At 38.7% G+C, this 18,942-nt stretch overlaps 1 protein-coding gene across 2 annotated transcripts in view; it reads left to right on the forward strand.

The window, feature by feature from the left end:
• Positions 1-6,402: 6,402 nt before the first annotated feature.
• The window catches only part of nol4lb (nucleolar protein 4-like b), a 296,901-nt gene continuing 284,361 nt past the window's right edge, over positions 6,403-18,942 (forward strand). Inside the window, exon 1 of one of the 2 annotated variants that reach the window (XM_039735087.1) lies at positions 6,403-6,892. In XM_039735087.1, coding sequence (XP_039591021.1) covers positions 6,569-6,892 — 324 coding nt within the window. In that variant the 5' untranslated portion in view covers positions 6,403-6,568. The remainder of the gene's footprint in view (positions 6,893-18,942) is intronic. The other variant, XM_039735086.1, reaches the window with a different exon arrangement.

Consider the following 18,942-nt stretch of genomic DNA (forward strand, 5'->3'; position numbering starts at 1 on the left):
TGTTTGCTTGACAATCACCACTTTATGGTACAGTAGGGGGTTTTAAGAAAATGTCTTTATGTCATTTTGCAAGCTTCCTCACCTTTGGATAGATAACTCAATACTAATGTGTGGCCCTGCTCTCCACAGTTTTTGTCCAGTCTCACTGGCATTTTTCCATTATGACTAATCACTATGGCAACCTAGGACTAATGCCTCAAAGTAAATGTTTGTGCCTTCAAACATTTAAAACGAATGATGTTATTAATAAACCAGGCTGCATTTTTTCTTTTTTTCTTCTTCGTTTTATATAATTAGAAATGCTCTATTTTGTGGCCTGTTCTAAATGAATATAGCCAAACCATGCACTGTTTGCTTCTGGTTTATATTTTTCTTATCTTCTCTTCAGTACATTTCACATTCAGAATTAAACTTCCTTCTGTCCTTTTATGCATGATGTGTGGTAATTAATATTCATAATAAAAGACACCATATAACAAAAGCAAATTGCTCATTCATTTCTATCACAGTGCTCAACAGTCTCTCAAGAGGCTTATAGGATGTCTTGTCAGCGGCAGAAAAAGCAGAGGTGCACTGAAGGGATAGAATTCTGTTGACTGGCTCCTTCTTTCCCTAGGCTCTGCTGTCTGGCTCTAGAGCTTCTTAAGTCATAAAAGGGAAATTTCTGCAAGAATCTATCAAAATATTATATATAACCACGATTATATTATAAAGAAGCTACTGCATATAAACATAAGGGTAAGAGAACATTGTTTTAAACTACTCTGATCTGCTTGGTTTATATGCATATAATAGTTGGAAATCAAAAGGTGCTAAAAGTGTATATCTCATCCTAAATAAAAACAAAAAGGAGAGCTAACATTATGCAAAAAAGTACAAAAGCGTTAAAGGAATTTTAAATAAAAGAGAGAAACAACTCCCAGAGTGACCTACAGTAGAAAGCAAGAGCAGAACTGCAGTAAACCCCATTGGAAAAATGTGTTATCTCAGTTTGCTGTAAAGAGAAACAGACAAAAATATTCCCCCAGGAATGGAATTTTATAGCCTCTGAGGATAAGTGTCAGTTTAGTTATCCCCAAAAATACAGAAAAGCACACATCTGTCATTTAGAATTTGAATACGATGACTTCTTGTTTTCACTGGAGGCTGTTAAAGATACACACTTACCTCTCATGTGCAGTAAAATGATTATTCATTCCCACTTGGGTATCTGATTGCAACTGTGTCCCATCATCCAGAAACTTGAAAACCTCTGATTGCTGCTGTATGTGCAGATTTTTTGATTTTGTAAACCTGGGAGTGGTAACAGTAAAGGTGGAGTAACAACAGGAATCATACATGGGTATGTCATCAAAGATATAGACTTGAATAGGCAGAAAACAGCCTTTGAAAAATGGTAACAGAAGAAATAATTCTGGCTGCTTTTTAAAGTTTATTTTGATTCAAGCCAACTGACTGCATTATCAGGAGGAATACTTTACATCAACTTGAGCAAATATTCAGAGGAGAATCTACAATATTTTTAGGATGCTATGAATAATATTTAGAAGTCATATGCACTAAAAATTATGATATGTAAAAAAATGAAGTAAGCTTTCAATGCAAATGCAGATAGTGGCCTGGTGTTTGTTATGGAGATTAAAAAAGACAGATTTGGAAGAAAGGGAAGGCAGTATTTATGCTCTATACAGTTGTGCAGAAGCAGTGTCTACCCAGAAATAATGTACATGGGAAAATGTTGAAGATTAATGGGAGTCTTTCTGCTGTGTGTCACAGTACATTCAATAAAAAAACAAAAAACATCGAATTAGAAAGTGCAGAGTAAAGCTTTGATGGCCACAATGTTTTTTCCCCTTATTTAAGGTTGTTATTTAATGTCAGTGGAGGAAGTGACAGCTCAAAAAGCTGTCCAGTTAAAGAGCAATGTTACAAGTAATTAGTTCAAAGTAGTCAGCAATACCTGCAGTACAAGTTACACTTCTGATTGCAACACAGCAAGACAGCACTAGTCATATTCTCACTTGACAGATGCCTCTCTTCTTAATGAAACTGCACTTGGAAAACATGCAAATTTTTGAAAGTCCAGTGGTGACGCCTACTGATAACAGAATACATGTTGATATGCACCATCTTGGTCACTCCCTAAAATCCCAAATAACAACACAGATTAAATGCTTCTGTTTTACATAGACAATGGGAAAATATGATCAAGAAGTCATCGGAATACATGAGTGCATTGATCTGTGACACTATTGTGAAAATTTAAAAAAAGTGGGTATCTATGTGGCAGCATGGTGGTACAGTGTGGTGTTGCTGCTGCCTCGCAGTTAGGAGACCCGGGTTCACTGACTGGGTCCTCCCTGCGTAGAGTTTGCATGTTCTCTCCATGTTTGCGTGGGTTTCCTCTGGGTGCTTCAGTTTCCTCCCACAGTCCAAGGACTTGCAGTTTAGGTGCATTGGTGATTCCAAATTGTCTCTAGTGTGTGCTTGGTGTGTGTGTGTGTGCGTGCGCCCTGCCCGGGGTTTGTTTCCTGCCTTGTGCCCTGTGTTGGCTGGGATTGGCTCCAGCGGACCCCTGTGACCTTGTAGTTAAGATACAGCGGGTTGGATGGTATCTATGCATTGCAAACTTTGGTATTAATTCAGACCATATCGCTTCACGATAGCATAACAAAACAGAAATCTGTTCAAGTAGAAAGTTTCTTGCACATCTATGTATTGCATGTACAGTACAGTAAGTCTCTGTTTCTTCCTCAAAAGGAACTTTATTTAATAATTTTAAACAGACTATAATTACCATACTTTGCTAAAATTGTCATGGTTTATGATCTTCCCTATACCTACCAATTGTGGTATAACTAGAAGATGGTTATTACAAGAACAGAATACAAAACCATATTGTCAAATAGGAAATTTGGACTAAATATATGAATACATTAAATAATGAGTGAAAAATAAAGGAAAAGAAGAGTGTACAGTATACACATGACCTTCAGCTAACAAGCATTTGCACCTTTTCCAATGTCTCTTCATTTAAAAAAGGAAAACTCCTCCCTTTCTCTGAAACAATTTAATGATTAACGTACTGTATATAACAATATGGCAGTACTCATCTGAAAGAAATATAATAAAATTGAATGAGTAGAAAATGCACATAAATATTAAAATGTAAATTTCAATACATAAATGAATGTGTCCCCTCAACTTTGGGATGGATTAAACAGGTGTGGTGATAATGAATTCATCTCAATAATGTAGTACTAGGGTGTTTTACCGTGTTAGATTACATCTTGCCTGAAGAAGGGGCCTGAGTTGCCTCGAAAGCTTGCATATTGTAATCTTTTTAGTTAGCCAATAAAAGGTGTCATTTTCTAATTCTATAAAAGTCAGTCATTATCCAACCCACCATATCCTAACACAGGGTCGTTTGGGTTAGCTGGAGCCAATCCTAGCCAGCACAGGGTGCAAGGCAGGAACAAACCCTGGGCAGGGCACCAGCCCACCGCAGACTTCTATAAAATTTTCTTTTGAACATTATTTACTCTTCAATACACAACTTGGTTTCATTGTGGTGGGCTGACACGTTTAGAAATACTGAAATGTTCTAAGTGTTTTGCTATATAGTTTATTTTAAAGAATACTCAAGCATGTGGTAATGTCAAAATGGAACTTACTTGTTTTCTTCTTTTATTATGACCTGCCAAGATACCTTTCCTTGGTATCCTTGTGAGTCTCAAAATCTCTTGACTAGTTCAACTTCTCTGGAGCTTGTTCCCATAAAGTCTGTTTTTTGAGACTGTCGTTTTGAGGCGCCTTACCCACCTCCTCAAAGTGACTCTCAGTGTGCCTCCTATGCCTTTATTCCTCCTCGTTTGTCTCACACTCACACTTTCTCTTTTGATTGCATTATGGAGTCTGAAATAAGTGAATAAATTAAACTGTTTACCTGCTTTTGATAACCTTTTGCTCTTAGTAAACAGCTGACAGGAGTAAAAAAAATAAAAAACAACACTTGTTAGGCTTTCAAGCATATGTAAGGTACAGTCCAATAAATTCAAAAAACACTCCACTATTGTTGTCAAAATAAACCTATCTTTGCAATTCAACTGTGTACAGGAGAACTTGGGAGAGAGAGCTTAACATGACCAACTAAGAACATGTAATCCTTCATTTTGGACCATTTACTGTTTAGAGTTTTTAAATAGTTAGGTTTAGCTCTTCAGGAAGGAACTAAGAGCACAGTTAGGAATATACAGTAGCAGATACTTGGTCACTAACAGCTGAGGCCATCTGAGTGCCTTCTACTGACTGATCTCTGTCATATTGGCCTCAGAGAATCTTTTTCTTTTGAGAACTTGAGAAAGTTATGTTTAAAGTGACATGGCAGGTGTCATTAATGTAGAGGAAAACAGATAAAATACAAGTGAAAGTTACAAATTAATTACCATTATTACAATATGATCTCTGTTGGAAATCACCCAAAATGTGTTTCTCATGCAGTGCCTAAAATAAATCAATGAGTGGGAGAAGGTAAATAAGGTCTCTTTAAACCGAGATCCTAAGCACATGAGGATATTTTTAGTTGAGTTCAGGTGTTTCAGTAATTCACTGCAAAACCTTGCAGTCTTTGAAGGGAAGGGTATACTGTGCTGCATCAGAGAGGGGGGGCATACAATAATCTCATTTTTTTCTCTTCCACCCTCGATTTTTCTTAAGAGAGAGAGAGGTTGGGAGCATGTGCTGACAGTGCATTGCCACACCCTCCACATGCCAAACCACCTGGATTGGGACCCTAGTGCAGTGGCTATCACTAATTGTATTCTGCATTTACAACTCAGGGAATGGAACAGTGGTGAGCTTTGCCCCTTCATCTGGTGTTTTGGGTCTGAATCCCATACCTGTTTTTGTTTGTCAGTGAGGAGTCTGAATGGGTTTTCCGTCAGGTTACACTGTTCTCCATCCCGTATCCTGAAAAACTTGCAGAATACGTTAACTGGAGATTCCAAAGTGGCCCTGTGCGAGTCTACAAGTTGGCATGTGCACGAGTGGGCCCTTTGATGGACTGGGACACTGCTCGGGGCTGTTTCCCACCTTGTGGCCAATGCTGCTTTGATAAGGTTTTATCTCCATGAACTGGAGTGTGTGAGTTTAAGAATATCGTTTTTCAAAGTATGCATTCAATTCCTGTCTTATCCCAGCACTGAAACTAGTAAGACTGTATATTGCCTATTTTTTGTGCACTGAGTGTCACTGCTTTTCATGCAAATGTCCAGGGCGATGACACTCAAGTATCCATCTTTACAAGAGGTTGTTCTTCCCAGTACACTATCACAGGTCGGCAACTCCAGACAAAAGCAACGGCCAGTCCAGGCCAGGGTGCCAGTCCATTGTAGGTATACAACACATAGCACTCACATACTCTGTGGGAGTGTTTAGATTCAGCCCTTTGTGAGGCGACCTGTGTAGGTGGGTTACAATAAAATAAAAAACTACACGGAAGCCGTACTGAGCAAAAGGTGCAAGCGCCACTGTGCAGCCTACGGTCGGTAACAAACGGAAAACGAAGCACCATGCGATGTCAAAGCCTGCCAGCCTGTGGTTTTCAGAAGGCAGCTGGCACACACGAGCGGATAGCGGGATGGGGCGAGTTGGCAGGTGTCCCTCATTGTTGGCAGCGTACAGTGTTTCCGCCAGGGTGGCGATTTCAAATGAGCGTCTACTCAGAGAAGCGGCAACAATAACTTAAGTGACCTTAAACTTGCAAATGAAAGAATAAAGGCAGCCAGGCACAACGGCACGGGGTCCCGTATGTACGCCCACCATGCAGAGTGGAAACCGGGTTCTCGATATTTTTTGAAAGTCTTTTAACTTTTTTTTTAACATTTACCTTCTATTCGCACGATGCCCTCGCCGCAGGCTAAAAGATGATGGTATTGTTTAGGTCCCGTTCGTCTTGGGTTCTTTTGCTAAGATGGACACCTAAACGGTACGAATGACGCCGCCAGTCCGTCACGAAGTGCTCATCTTTCACGATTTTATTTTGTCCTTAACCACGCGCGAGGTCTGCTAAGGGGTAGGCAGATCGGTCGACCACCAGATAGGATGCACGCTGGTATTCTAACAGGTGTCGAAGAGAAACAGACGCGTGGGTAACAAAATGCAAATAAAAGGAGCACATCGTGAGCAGCACATGGGGGTTGGGGTGTGCGCTTCGGTTTGAAAGCCCTCCTATCCCGCGAGCCGCGTCGCCTTCTATTATTTCGACACGCGTCTTGAGCATTTTTTGACACACAGGTGGGAGAGAGCCTCTTTGTAGGACAGCCCCTTTCACCCCCTCCCAGCCATCACACCGCCCCCTCCCGCGTCCGTTGCTCGGAGGAGGATGTGTGCAGCTGACATTCGTGTCGCGTTTGGGACGGGAGACGCGCTGCTGCGAACAGGTGTGACTGCGAGGGGGCCGGACAGCGAAATCGGAAGACTTGCACGGAGGAGGCACAATAATTCGCTGGTACAGGCTGCTGAGTGAAGAAAACGAGAAGAAGAAGAAAATAAGAAAGGAGAGGAAAGCATGTCTTCGAGGAAGGCGACTGTGGATTTGATAAGGAGTAGCCCGAGCGCTGAGGGAGAGATGTTCAGTGAATTTCAGGAGTGGTGCCTCCGGACTTACGGGGACTCAGGAAAGACAAAGACCGTCACCCGTCGGAAATACAACAAAATCCTGCAAACACTTCTGCAGAGTGACGAGTGCGGCTTCATTGAGAACAGCCTCATCAACGCCAAATTTAAATTCTGGGTGAAATCCAAAGGTTTCCAGGTGGGCAGCAGCTCTCGAGCGGACCATAAGAAAGGCGCAGCTGGCAAGCCGGTGCTCTATGTCCCAGTCAAGGCAACGGTGAGTGACGTCTTGGTGTCGCACGGAGCATCGCTCCTATATTTTCAAGTTGGGGGATGCCCTCCGTAAAAACCCCATATGTCGCGGGTTCTCAACCTTTTGCGCCTCCGGGAATTACCCCCTTGTCCCTTCATTTAAGAAAGCATTTACAAAGGACTCCTCCCCCGCTTCGAACTTCTCTCCACCCCTCCTCTGACAGTCGCCACTGGGACCGTTCACTGAAATACTGCGAGCTGGTCCTGCTCCGTTATTTTACTCGTCATTAAGAATTCATCACCAAATGGTCATTTCATCCAAGACTAGAGACGGCGGCACTTTCTTGCTTATCCCGGGAAAAAAAAAAATAGGAATTCCGACTTAAAGAGGCTTCAAACACTAATGATTCGAAACCGCCGAGTGTTTGCTCCGTTTTTAAAGAACCAGATTTGAAAAGAACAGCCGTAGAAGCTGGCAAACCGATGATGCGCTTGAATGCGAGTGAGGCAAAAGGAGGTAGAAAAGCCGTTGAAAGCATCAGGCACTGCCTGCCGTATAATTTTGAGCAAAACGGCCAGCAGTATTCCGGCTAATGCTGTCCTAGAGTCAGCACTAGTTTTTTTTTTCGTATATATATATATATATATAGAGAGAGAGAGAGAGAGCCAGTCGACGCCTCTACCTTGTGCACATAACCGTAAAACCACCAAGATTTGCCACTGAACTATCTAGCCTAATTTTCTCTGACAAATCACGATTTACTGCAAAGATGCAACATAAATCAGGGTACACTCTGACATAGACAGACGTGAAATCGAGCATTTTAAAAGCAGAAACAGTAGTGATAGTGTAAGAGCTGACTGGAGCAGGTGTCAGAATGTCGGGGTTGATGGTGTGGGGGGGGGCATGGGGGGTCTGTGTTTAAAGGAGGACCATGGGGACAGAGGGAGTTTTCAGCTTTGCTCAAACTGAAATAGAAAGAGAAACAGGGGACCGACGGAGACATAAAGCATGGTAGAGTTTCACTGGCGATCTAAAGCCAAAGTGCAGTTATTGAGGACCAGTTTAGTGATCAGATATTACATAAACCCCTGGGGGCCCAGAGATGTCAGCCTTTTATTTTTAAATTTTATTCTCATTTAATGATTGTGTGATTTGGTAACCTCTTAGCTTTTGTACCGTATCAACCCGTATAATTAGAGTTTAATTATGAATTGTTACTGTATATTGTGCAGCACAAGGACTGGCATAGGTAGGTGCACAAATCCCATAATTATTCAATAACTGGCTAAACAGTTACCTTTACAGCTGCACTAGATACACAGTCTGTCCATCCATTCTCTGAACCCACTTATCCAGAGCAGTGTTGTGGGGAAGAGGATGCCAGCCCTTTGCAAGGGTACACAGTGAGTGAATGGTAAAAAGTTCTAATTGTACCCAAAATACTTACATATATACTAATGAAGCAATTACTCTGACAAAGTACGCCAGAATTAGGTACAGTATAAAATAAAATACCACCTCAGTTATAAATTATTTTCCTACACTTTTGTCCTTGAAGAAGGCTTAGATAAGATTCATAGAGTAGAATTGCTTAAAATGTGACTTCAAAAAACATCCTATGTGAGCTGCTTATTAAATATATTGGACCAAAAGGTCAAGCTGTGAAAATGCACGGTGCTACTTAGCTCTCCAGAAATCATATTTCTTCCAAGTACCCTGTATAACATACAATATCACAATGGAGGTCTAGGGTAATACTCCTCTTGGCTGGTAACATGGCAGTGAAGCAGTTGCTGGTTCTTTGTTACAGTTTTGAGCAACTGGATTTAAACCTCAGCTAAGTCATTGTCAGTGTGGTATTTTCAAGCTTTAGCTGTGATTGATTTTTTTACTCCAGCTGTTCTAATTTCCCTACTACATCTTGCAAGACATACACATTAAGTTAATTGGTATTTCTCAATTGTCCAGGTGTGAGTGAGTTTAGATAAACATTTGATTGTGCTCTGTGATGGATTGGCATCCCTTTCATGACTGGTTCCTGACTTACTGTATACGTATGCTTCTGCAATAGGCTGAGACTGTCCCCCTGCAGCCTGCAAAATGCGGGTGAGTTGGATATTGTTGGATGTTTGTAGCTAAATGTTTGTGAAGGAGCTGGATGTTGATGACACACCATCACAAACCATTTTCTTTGGTCACTTCTTAGCAGGTTTTCCTGTAGCAAATGTTTAACACAGCGTTTTATGCAAAGGCATGTACACCTTTTGTAGCTTATAATTATTATAAGGCTAACAATGTTAAATATAATGTTAAATAATTACAGTAGTTTATTCTAACATTATATGCTTAATTATCTTGAATCCTTCATAAACATTCACCCACAAGCAACTTCTCTGATTCAGATATTCATTCTAGAAAGCTTTCAATCAACTGCAAATTACTGTCCAAATAAATAAAGACAACAAACAACCCGACACCATTAAATAAACAAATGAATGTATGTCATGGTGTGTCTCAATCTGTTTGAAATATACAGTTAGCCCCAAAAAATCTAAATAAATTCTGCAAATTTTTGTATATTACAAAAGCTATGGTGATCCGTAGGTGTAAGGCAGGAAAAAAAAAAATAATGGTCCAAATAAATCATTATTTCATCGGAATGAATTATTTTTATTTTATCTTCCTGACATATACCAGGCTCTATACAAAACATTAAAACTTGGGTTTGTTTCTTTTTATGAATAAATGTCTTGTTTGACATTCTTTTTGTCTTCCTGCTCGCCTTTTTCAAAGGCTCCTCAATGATGAGTTAACCTGTTACCCAATATTTATTGATTTATCTTAAAAGAACTTATCAGTCTTTTTTGTTGTGAGACTTGAACACCTCTGTTTGAGTGTAAGCGTGATCATAATATGCTAGCAAAACTAAAAAGCATATGCTTAAAAACTACTCAAAATTGCAATTGTATCTCTAGTCTCATATTAACAGTCAGGATGGTTGACATGTACACAAATTAAGTTTTTTGGGTTAAGCATATCTGACGCCAATGGCCACTTAGAAAGATGAAGTGATTTTTAAATTGATTTAAAGAGCATACATATCATTAGGTTTATCCACTCTAAAGTGACCAGTAGAATAAACTGTAGCATGCTGTACATTTAGGTATTCATGACTGCTCTCCACCGTTACTCAATATAAAGAAAACACATCTTAAGTAGACCCGCGTTATGCAGACAGATTACACAAATAAGATTTCTCGTGTTAAACAACAGTAGCCTAATGCTTTCTACTGTGAAATTACTGTAGCTTTGTAAGTTGACATACAGTAGTTACAACAGTGGTCTGAAAATTTGATAACTCCATGATTATCTTTTTCGGTACAACAGCTTTTTGGTTGATGCTTTAGCTGTCAGTTGATGCTGCAGTGGCTAGGCAGTGACATGGTTGCTTTGTAGGTTAGTTATAATGTGGTTAGTGTGCAAACAAAATTGAAGGTAGATTCTGTGTAATATGGTTAATGAGCATTCACCTGACACCAATATCCAGAGCCACCCAAACATCCAACTCCTCCCAAAACATCCAGCTCCTCCTCATTACACTGGTTTTAACAAGGGGTTTTTGGAGATGCTTGGCCTTGCAGTGACTTTGAATTTGCATTCAGTGGCTTGAGTGGTAGAATGGTTTGACTTTCCTCTAAACTAGGTAGACTTTAACAGTTGTTGTCAGCTTTGAAGAACCATAATGACGAAGGTATTTCATTCAGAAGCAATCAGAATAAAATGATTTAAATACAAATACTTAATTCAAGCTCTTTAGGTTTGTAGAACAACTTTTGTGCTGGCAGCATATTGGTGGAATAGTTAGTTGCTGTTGCCTTATACCTTTAGGACACATGATTCTAATCCTGTCCTGGACAGGATTTATTCTTTATCTTTGTGGGGTTTTCTCTGGGTTTTGGATTTTTTTTCTTCCGGGCCTTAAAGACATGATGTTTCTAAACTGTTCTGGTATGACTGAGTAACTGTGTTCATCATTGTTCCTTGTGAAGGACTGGGCTGGTTCCTCTCTGGTGTTATGCTAGACTTTAGGCTTCCGAGTACCTCAGTTGGATTAAGATGGGTTCAAAGCTTGGTAGATGTTTTGCATTTCTGTACTTAGCTAAATGATCTAGTGTTGGAGTAGGAAAACAGTATTGCAGATGTTTCCTCAAGTTATTTTTTTAAATTGAATTTGAATAGCTAATCTGCAAAACTGGTACTGTCTAATCCTATGTGTATTCCTCCTAAAGTAGCTACTTTTCCCAGATTTTTCAAAAGAAATGGACAGAAGTAATTGAAAGGCTGAGAGGAAGGAACAGTATGTCAAGAGTGTTTTGGAGGTGAAAAGAGTGTAGGACAGAGTGATGATTATGAAGCTGGAATTTGAAGGTGGGATGATGAACGTTGGTAGTGTATATGCTGCGCAAGTTGAGTGTGCAATAGATGAGTAAGATTATTTCTGGAGTGAATTGGATGAGGTGGAGGAGAGTGTACCCAAGGTAGAAAGAGTGGTGTTTGGAGCAGATTTCAATGGACATGTTGGTGATGGGAACAGAGGAGATGAGGAGGTAATGGGTAGGTATGGTGTCAAAGAGAGGAATGAAGAAGGTCAGATGATAGTGGATTTTGTGAAAAGAATGGGCATGGCTGTGGTGAATACATATTTTAAGAAGAGGGAGGAACAAGGATAACATACAAGAGTGGAGGAAGATGCACACAAGTAGATTATATCCTATGCAGGATGGTCAGTCTAAAGGAGATCAGAGACTGCAAAGTGGTAGAAGGGGAAAGTGCAGTTAGGCAGCATAGGATGGTGGTCTATAGGATGATATTGGATATCAAGAAGAGGAGGAGAGCGAGGACAGAGCCAAGGATCAAATGATGGAAGTTGAAAAAAGAAGACTGCAAGGTTGCATTTAGGGAGGAGGTATGACAGGCACTGGGTGGCAGTGAAGAGTCACCAGATAGCTGGGCAACTACAGCAGAAGTGGTAAGGGTTTCATGCCGTGAAAGAGCACTGCAGATGCAATGTTTGCTCAGAGGGTGTTGATGGAGAAGTATAGAGAAGGCCAGAAGGAGTAACATTGTGTCTTTGTGGACCTGGAGAAAGCATATGAAAGGGTGCCTCGAGAGGAGTTGTGATATTGTATGAGGAAGTCGAGAGTGGCAGAGAAGAATATAAGAGTGGTACAGGATATGTGGGAGGGAAGTGTAACAGTGGTGAGGTCTGTTGTAGGAGTGATGGTTGCATTCAAGGTAGACGTGGGATTACATCAGAGATCAGTTCTGAGCCCTTTCTTATTTGCATTACTGATGGACAGGTTGACAGATGAGATTAGACAGGAGTCCCATTGGACTATAATATTTGCAGATGACATTGTGATCTGCAGCGAGAGTAGGGAGCAGGTCAAAGAGACCCTGGAGAGGTGGAGATATGCTGTAGAGAGAAGAGGAATGAAGGTCAGTAGGAAGAAAACAGAATACATGTGTGTGAATGAGAGGGATGTCAGAGAAATGGTTAAGATTCAGGGAGTAGAGTTGGTGAAGGTGGATGAGTTTAAATACTTGGGATTGGCAGTACAGAGTAACAGGAAGTGTGGAAGAGAGGTGAAAAAGAGGCAGGCAGGCTGGAATGGGTGGAGAAGAGTGTCAGGAGTGATTTGTGGCAGGTGGGTACCAGCAAGAGTGAAAGGGAAGGTCTACAAGGTAGTGAGACCAGCTTTGTTATATGGGTTGAAGACGGTGGCACTGACCAAAGAACAGGAGACAGAGCTGGAGGTGGCAGAGTTCAAGATGCTAAGATTTGCACTGGGTGTGATGAGGGTGGACAGAATTAGAAATTAGTACATTAAGGGGACGGCTCAGGTTGGATGGTTGGGAGACAGAAAGTCAGAGAGGCGAGATTGCATTGGTTTGGACATGTGCAGAGGAGAGATGCTGGGTATATTGGGAAAAGGATGTTAAGGATGGAGCTGCCAGGTAAGAGGTAAAGAGGAAGGCCTAAGAGAAGGTTTATGAATGTGGTCAGAGAGGACATGAAGGTGATGGGTGTAATGGAGCAAGATGCAGTGCTATAACCACATCTAGTAATTTGACTTTCTTTGATAATTTCTCATTTTTGATGTTTGTATAGTTTATTAAGGATCCATACTATGCTTGTGCAAGGATTCTTACTGATATTATATTTTATTCTTCAAGGCATTTTGATGATTTTCAGAATTATTTAAAGGATTTTAGTCATTAATACACTGTGTTGGTATTGCCATTTTATACATATTTTTATATCTTTCTAACATCAAATGCAGGTTAATGCACTGCATGTGTCTTGTATCAGTACTGCAGTTTGATCTTCAGATCTTTTTTTCAATATCTGATGTTCTTTAGTGAGCAATACATTTACAGGACTCAATTATTGACTTTCACATTCTTTACAGACATTATAGACATTTCAGGAAACATCTCAAATGTTAAATAATAATAATAATAGTAATAATATTTTAGTGCACCTTTTCCGTGCTCAAAGCCTTTCAAAGAAATTCAAAATAAACAACAGGGAAAAAGCAGAAAAAGATCAAATGCACAATATTGGATACAAAATAATATCAGCATAAAACACTAAATAAGGATAAATACAGGAAGCACAAACCTTTAAATTAGAATTACAAAAATATACATACATTGAGAAAACTCAACAAACAAATGACATAAATTGTGATACAAACTTAAATTATCTTGAGCACTTGGACTGAGAGGAAGGATCAGAAAGTCAGGGTAAAGTTAAATGCCTTTCATAACAAATGAGTTTTATATATATTTTTTTAAAGAATTAATTTAGTCAGCTGATCTAATTAATTTAAGGAGGTCATTATAAATTCTGGGTGCAAAAGACCTGAAGGCTCTGTCACCCATAGAGTACAGGTTAGTTGGGGACACAATCAGATTGCCAGAATAGCTGGACCTTGGTGTGTGGACAGGAGCAAAATGATGGAGAAGGTTACTGATAGAGTCTGATGCAGGGTTGTTTAAAACCTTTATGAGTTAGTATTAGAATATTATATTCAATCCTATAAGACACAAGGAGCCATTGAAGGTGCACTGGAATGGGTGTTTTGTGCTCACTCTAGTGCGGTTCAATGCATGTAACTCAGGGGACTAAACCATTCAAGCAGTATTTCCCATTAGGCTTGTCAATAATGATAAATTGGTGTCAATTCTGCACTTTTCTTTGTAATTTTTACATACCTGTACGCATTGAATGAGATATGTATTATGTGCAAATAAATTTCAGTCAACAGCAAACATGTGACACTCGCTGACACAGTGTAAAGCAGGACTTTTTCAGGAAGATGAATTGATAATATTGATATAAAATAGAGCCGTTCACCCTGGAACGTACAAAAAACGATGTAAAAACAATAGTGAACAATATTTATCATCAGATTGTAAATAGAAATATAAAAAGCATAAGAAAGTTTGAAAAATGAATGGAAACTTCACACTCCACAAAGCTTACCTGCCCTTCTTAAAAAATAATGATGTATTAATAAACAGTTTAGTGCTTTCCAAACTGAAGAATGCCAAACAAATGTGTTGCCCAGTGCTTATAAAATGCACTGAATAGACAAACTTTGAACTGCATCATCTTTCTAAACCACCTGTTTCATTCAATGGGGAACTGTAGTTAATCCCAGAAGGAAGAGATGTAAGGTAGGAATCGATAATGAATGCCGAAACTCACATGCAGTGTGTACCAGTACTGTGTCACTTGAATCAACCATACCTGGCCTATTGACTAGGATACACACACACACAGAAGTAAAACTCATAAATACAGTACAAGCTTTATAGAAGTCCTATGTCAACAGCATCCTACTCTCATCTCACATTTTTGTTGGAAAATAGGAAAATAAAAAATCTATGTTGGTACATTATTTGGGCTCATGAAATGAACCAACAAATGCAATGTTTTATGGCAGAATGTGCATATTCACAACAGTAACCGTATACAGTTTAGAATTTGTGTATTTTATGTGTCCCTGATTTCTGTTTTTTGTGTTTTATGTGTCTCAAAAAGTGGATACAATGCACAGATATACTTGTACCACAGATACATAAAGGTTGAATATTGTAAAGGGTAACCTTTCTGGCACAATCTGAATGCTAACGCATTGTCCCGAGTGGTATTTGAGCTTAACACATTTTGTGTAGCTTTATTAAAGAAAAATACTTCAAGCCAAATCCCTCTCCAGTATGTCTCAGCACTACATCAAACTGAAGTCATTTTAGGATAGCCTTTAAAGTTTCATTTTGTTTTCTATTGCAAATGTCTTCTGGCATGTTTGCTACTTTTATTTTCATTTGCAGCTTCTTTACAGCATTTACTGTCTATCTGTAAATAGCCTTTGCAGTCCCAACTGGGGGTTTTCTTAGATGTGGAGGAGCTTTTAAAGGATGCTGAAATAATTTTATCAGAGTTCCTGAATGTGAGGATGAGGAGAACTCTACATTTACTAGGCACCACAGTTTTAGATTGGAGTTATATTTTATACATTTAGCCATCCATCCCTTGTCTAGCCTTGCATTTTCCTTGTCTGTATATTTTTTTTTTTGTTTCAACTGCTTTGTTCCTGTAGAATGTAACTTTGTTTTAGTAGCATATGTAAAGTTGTAATCATATTTTAAGACAGGAAAGCTAGTGCTGTTTCTAAATTTACCATAATATTTCCAGTCTGGACTGATCAGTGGCCTTTCAAAGGTGCTGAGATCACCAATTAAATGAGCTCCTACGTCATTTTTCTGAGAACATGAGCTTTAGACATATTTTCCAGCTACTTCTAATATAGACTAGCAGTCATTTGGAGCCTTTGGGAATTTGAGTGCCCTTAGGGGCAGGAGGTGGGTCGTTTACTGTGCTCACCGAGTCAGGGTAGCTAGGCCCATCTCATTTAATACATATCATCTGTCAGCACTCAGCAGGCTAAATTGGTGTGTAAATTCTATAATTCAATCCTGGTATAGCTCTTGTGAACGTTAGATTGAGAAGTTCGCTTTGACAGCCACTTGCATTTGCAGCTGATTTTTGCAAGCATCATGTCTTATCTGGGTGTGCATATGATACTAACTTCATGGAAATGAAAGGTTTTTGACCCTGTTTTTCCCTAATAAACATCCTGCTTCTGAAATTAGTATTACATATGAATTTTATAGCTCCACTTGAGAGCTAAGTCCCTTCTCCTTGTATAGTATACTTGTGGAGATAAAGTGGGACTTCTTTACTTGTAGACTGGAATTGAGTGTTAATGGGGAAACCTCTGTCCTGTAACATAACATCGCAGAAGTGTTCTGTAAGTTAGTAATTCAGTTCCATTTTACAGATACATTCTAGGCTTTATAGGTAAAACCAAACAAAACATTCTGGAAAAGGAGTATCAGCCATCATTCTGTGCAGCGTCATTCTGAGTGCACTTTTTGACACTCAGATCTGGCTAAGCTGTGGACCCACAACCCCACTAACTTTTAGCAAGTGGTCACATTCTCTTCTTTTGATCTTATCTATCTATCTATCTATCTATCTATCTATCTATCTATCTATCTATCTATCTATCTATCTATCTATCTATCTATCTATCTATCTATCTTATTGCCCTCCGTTTTTTATTTGCTTCTCCTTCAGTTTTTCTAAGCTCTGTTTTGAAAAGGCTTTTCTCCCAGCTGGACACATATTAACCTTAATAAGCCATGATTGGTAGTGTACTTTTAGCAAGCAAAATTAACAGGTTTATTTTGAACACACAAGAGTTGCCTTCTGTCAAATTGCTTTCTCTGACAATGTGCTTTTCCTATGCATATAATGTGCTCTATATAATGGAAAAAAGCTGATAAAGAAAAACCTGGGGCATGCCTTAAAAATAAATAGCTCTAGGAGTTTGGCAAAGGAGATTTTCCCCAGGGTTATTTTCTGAATCTGAAGTATTATTTGAAATTGTGGCCCCTCATTCAAGTTTTCCTCCTTTCCTGTATCTGATGCTCTTGGGATGGGTGCTGCCTCCCTGCAAACCTCTAATAGAAATAGAAGGATCAGAAAGTTATTGGATTAATACCATTTTCTTTCATAGTAAAGTGCAGTTACATTTCATTACATAGAGGCTAACCAAACTGTTTTTCATCAATATGAATGCAAAATTAATTGAAACAAGAGTGACAACCTTTAGAATCATTTTTTTTGTGATAGTCTTTCTCGGTAGAGATTCGGAAATCAATAAAATTTACTTTTCTGCTTTTTGAAAGGTTAGATCACACTGAGAAAGAGGAGAAGCTAAGAACTGTTTTAGTGAGGATGGACACCTTACTATGCATACCCAGCATGCTTTTCATTTGCTCTTCACCATGCATGAATGCCTTTAAAGTGCCCAATTTTGAAGTGTTGATATTGTAGTTGCTGGGATGGAAGATTAAAGCAGGCTGAGAAAATATATTAAGGTGCATTTGACAACATTAGATCATTTCTAATTTTCTTTTTTGCTTTTTTTATTTTTATCTATTGGAGAGCTTAAACATAACAAAACATTGTACTAAACTGGAAACAATGAAAAAAATAATTTACCTTTTTAATGAACTAAACTATGAATGAGATGACTGAAAATGCTGATTTTTTAAAGAGGTTTTTGTAGTGGACATATTTTCACAAGGTTCATTCCCATGTTCTTAATGCATACATGGCCAGCTTAGCTAACACTTTGTTTGCTTAAAATATATGCAGGAGTAAGGGATACAGACCTCTGGACAGGTTACATGTTCTTATCAGAACCTGCGAACACAAACCAGCTTGGGTTTGGAATTACCAATTAATTTAACATACATGTTTGGAGATGTGGGAGGAAAGCAAGAGTACTCTGAGGAAAATCTATGCATATGCGAAGAGAATATTCAAACTCCACACAAATGGGAAGTATGATTCAAACGTACTGTACACTCTTAAAAATTAAGGTGCCAGAGTGGTTCTTCAGAGCAGTGCTGTAGGAGAACCAGTTTTGGTTCTCAAAAGACCCATCCACATGAAAGTTCCAGAAAGAACCTTTATTTATTTAGATCTGTAATCGACTCCATACAGTAAATACTTATGGATAGATGGTAATAGACCTGTAAAATAACAATGGCTCATGATTTGAAAAGGACTCTTCCTGTATACAATAACAGGCTAAGTTCAAGTTTTCTTAAATCTGTTAGTGTCCTGTTGGGTAGTCTACCACGCATTAAAAAATTCAGGGTTTTTTCTACATATTAGGAAGTTTTTCAAAGTACAAGGACCCACATTTATATGCAATGAAACCTTCTCAGAATGAAATGGTGCTTTGTCGAGTAATAGTTCTATGTGGGACTACACATTCCAGTAAAATAAATTAAAATGCCATCATTATTTTTAAGAGTGGAGGATGTTGGATCTGTGTGGCACCAACTCTTACCACTTTACCACTGTAGCATAAAAGTAAAGACAAAAATATGTCATTTCCCTTTTTTATTGTTTAAGTTCATTATTTGCAACATTTTTAAATAAACAGAAAAAACAGAAACAAGGTAGTGACCAGGCAAATGTCAAATGTAAATGAAATTTGCTAATGTGATCCTTTATGATTTTGCAGACAACAAAGTACCAAAACAAGACAACATCTATAAATCTGAAATTTTTTGTTTGGAAGAGTTAGTAGAATTTTCAGTTATTTTGTTTATTATACTTTTAACCCTAAACTAGGAATTCAAAGAAAGTAAAAAAACTTGAAAAGAATTTTGACCAGGGTTTGTGCAGCTTGAAACATTTAACTTATGTGAAAATTCACTCTCGAAAACTGATGTGTTTGAATGGAGATGATTTACAGCTTTTCAACTTTGTCCAAACTTGACATTTCTAAAAATGTTTTTTTATACTGATTAACTGTATAAACTGTACACACACCATATAATTTAAAATGGATTTAGTGAGTAAACACTCTGAGCCTTGATTAGACACTTTTCAGGTTCTTCTAAAAACAGACTGG

Source organism: Polypterus senegalus, chromosome 14 (genome assembly GCF_016835505.1).
Source record: "Polypterus senegalus isolate Bchr_013 chromosome 14, ASM1683550v1, whole genome shotgun sequence".
Taxonomy (NCBI): Eukaryota; Metazoa; Chordata; class Cladistia; order Polypteriformes; family Polypteridae; genus Polypterus; species Polypterus senegalus.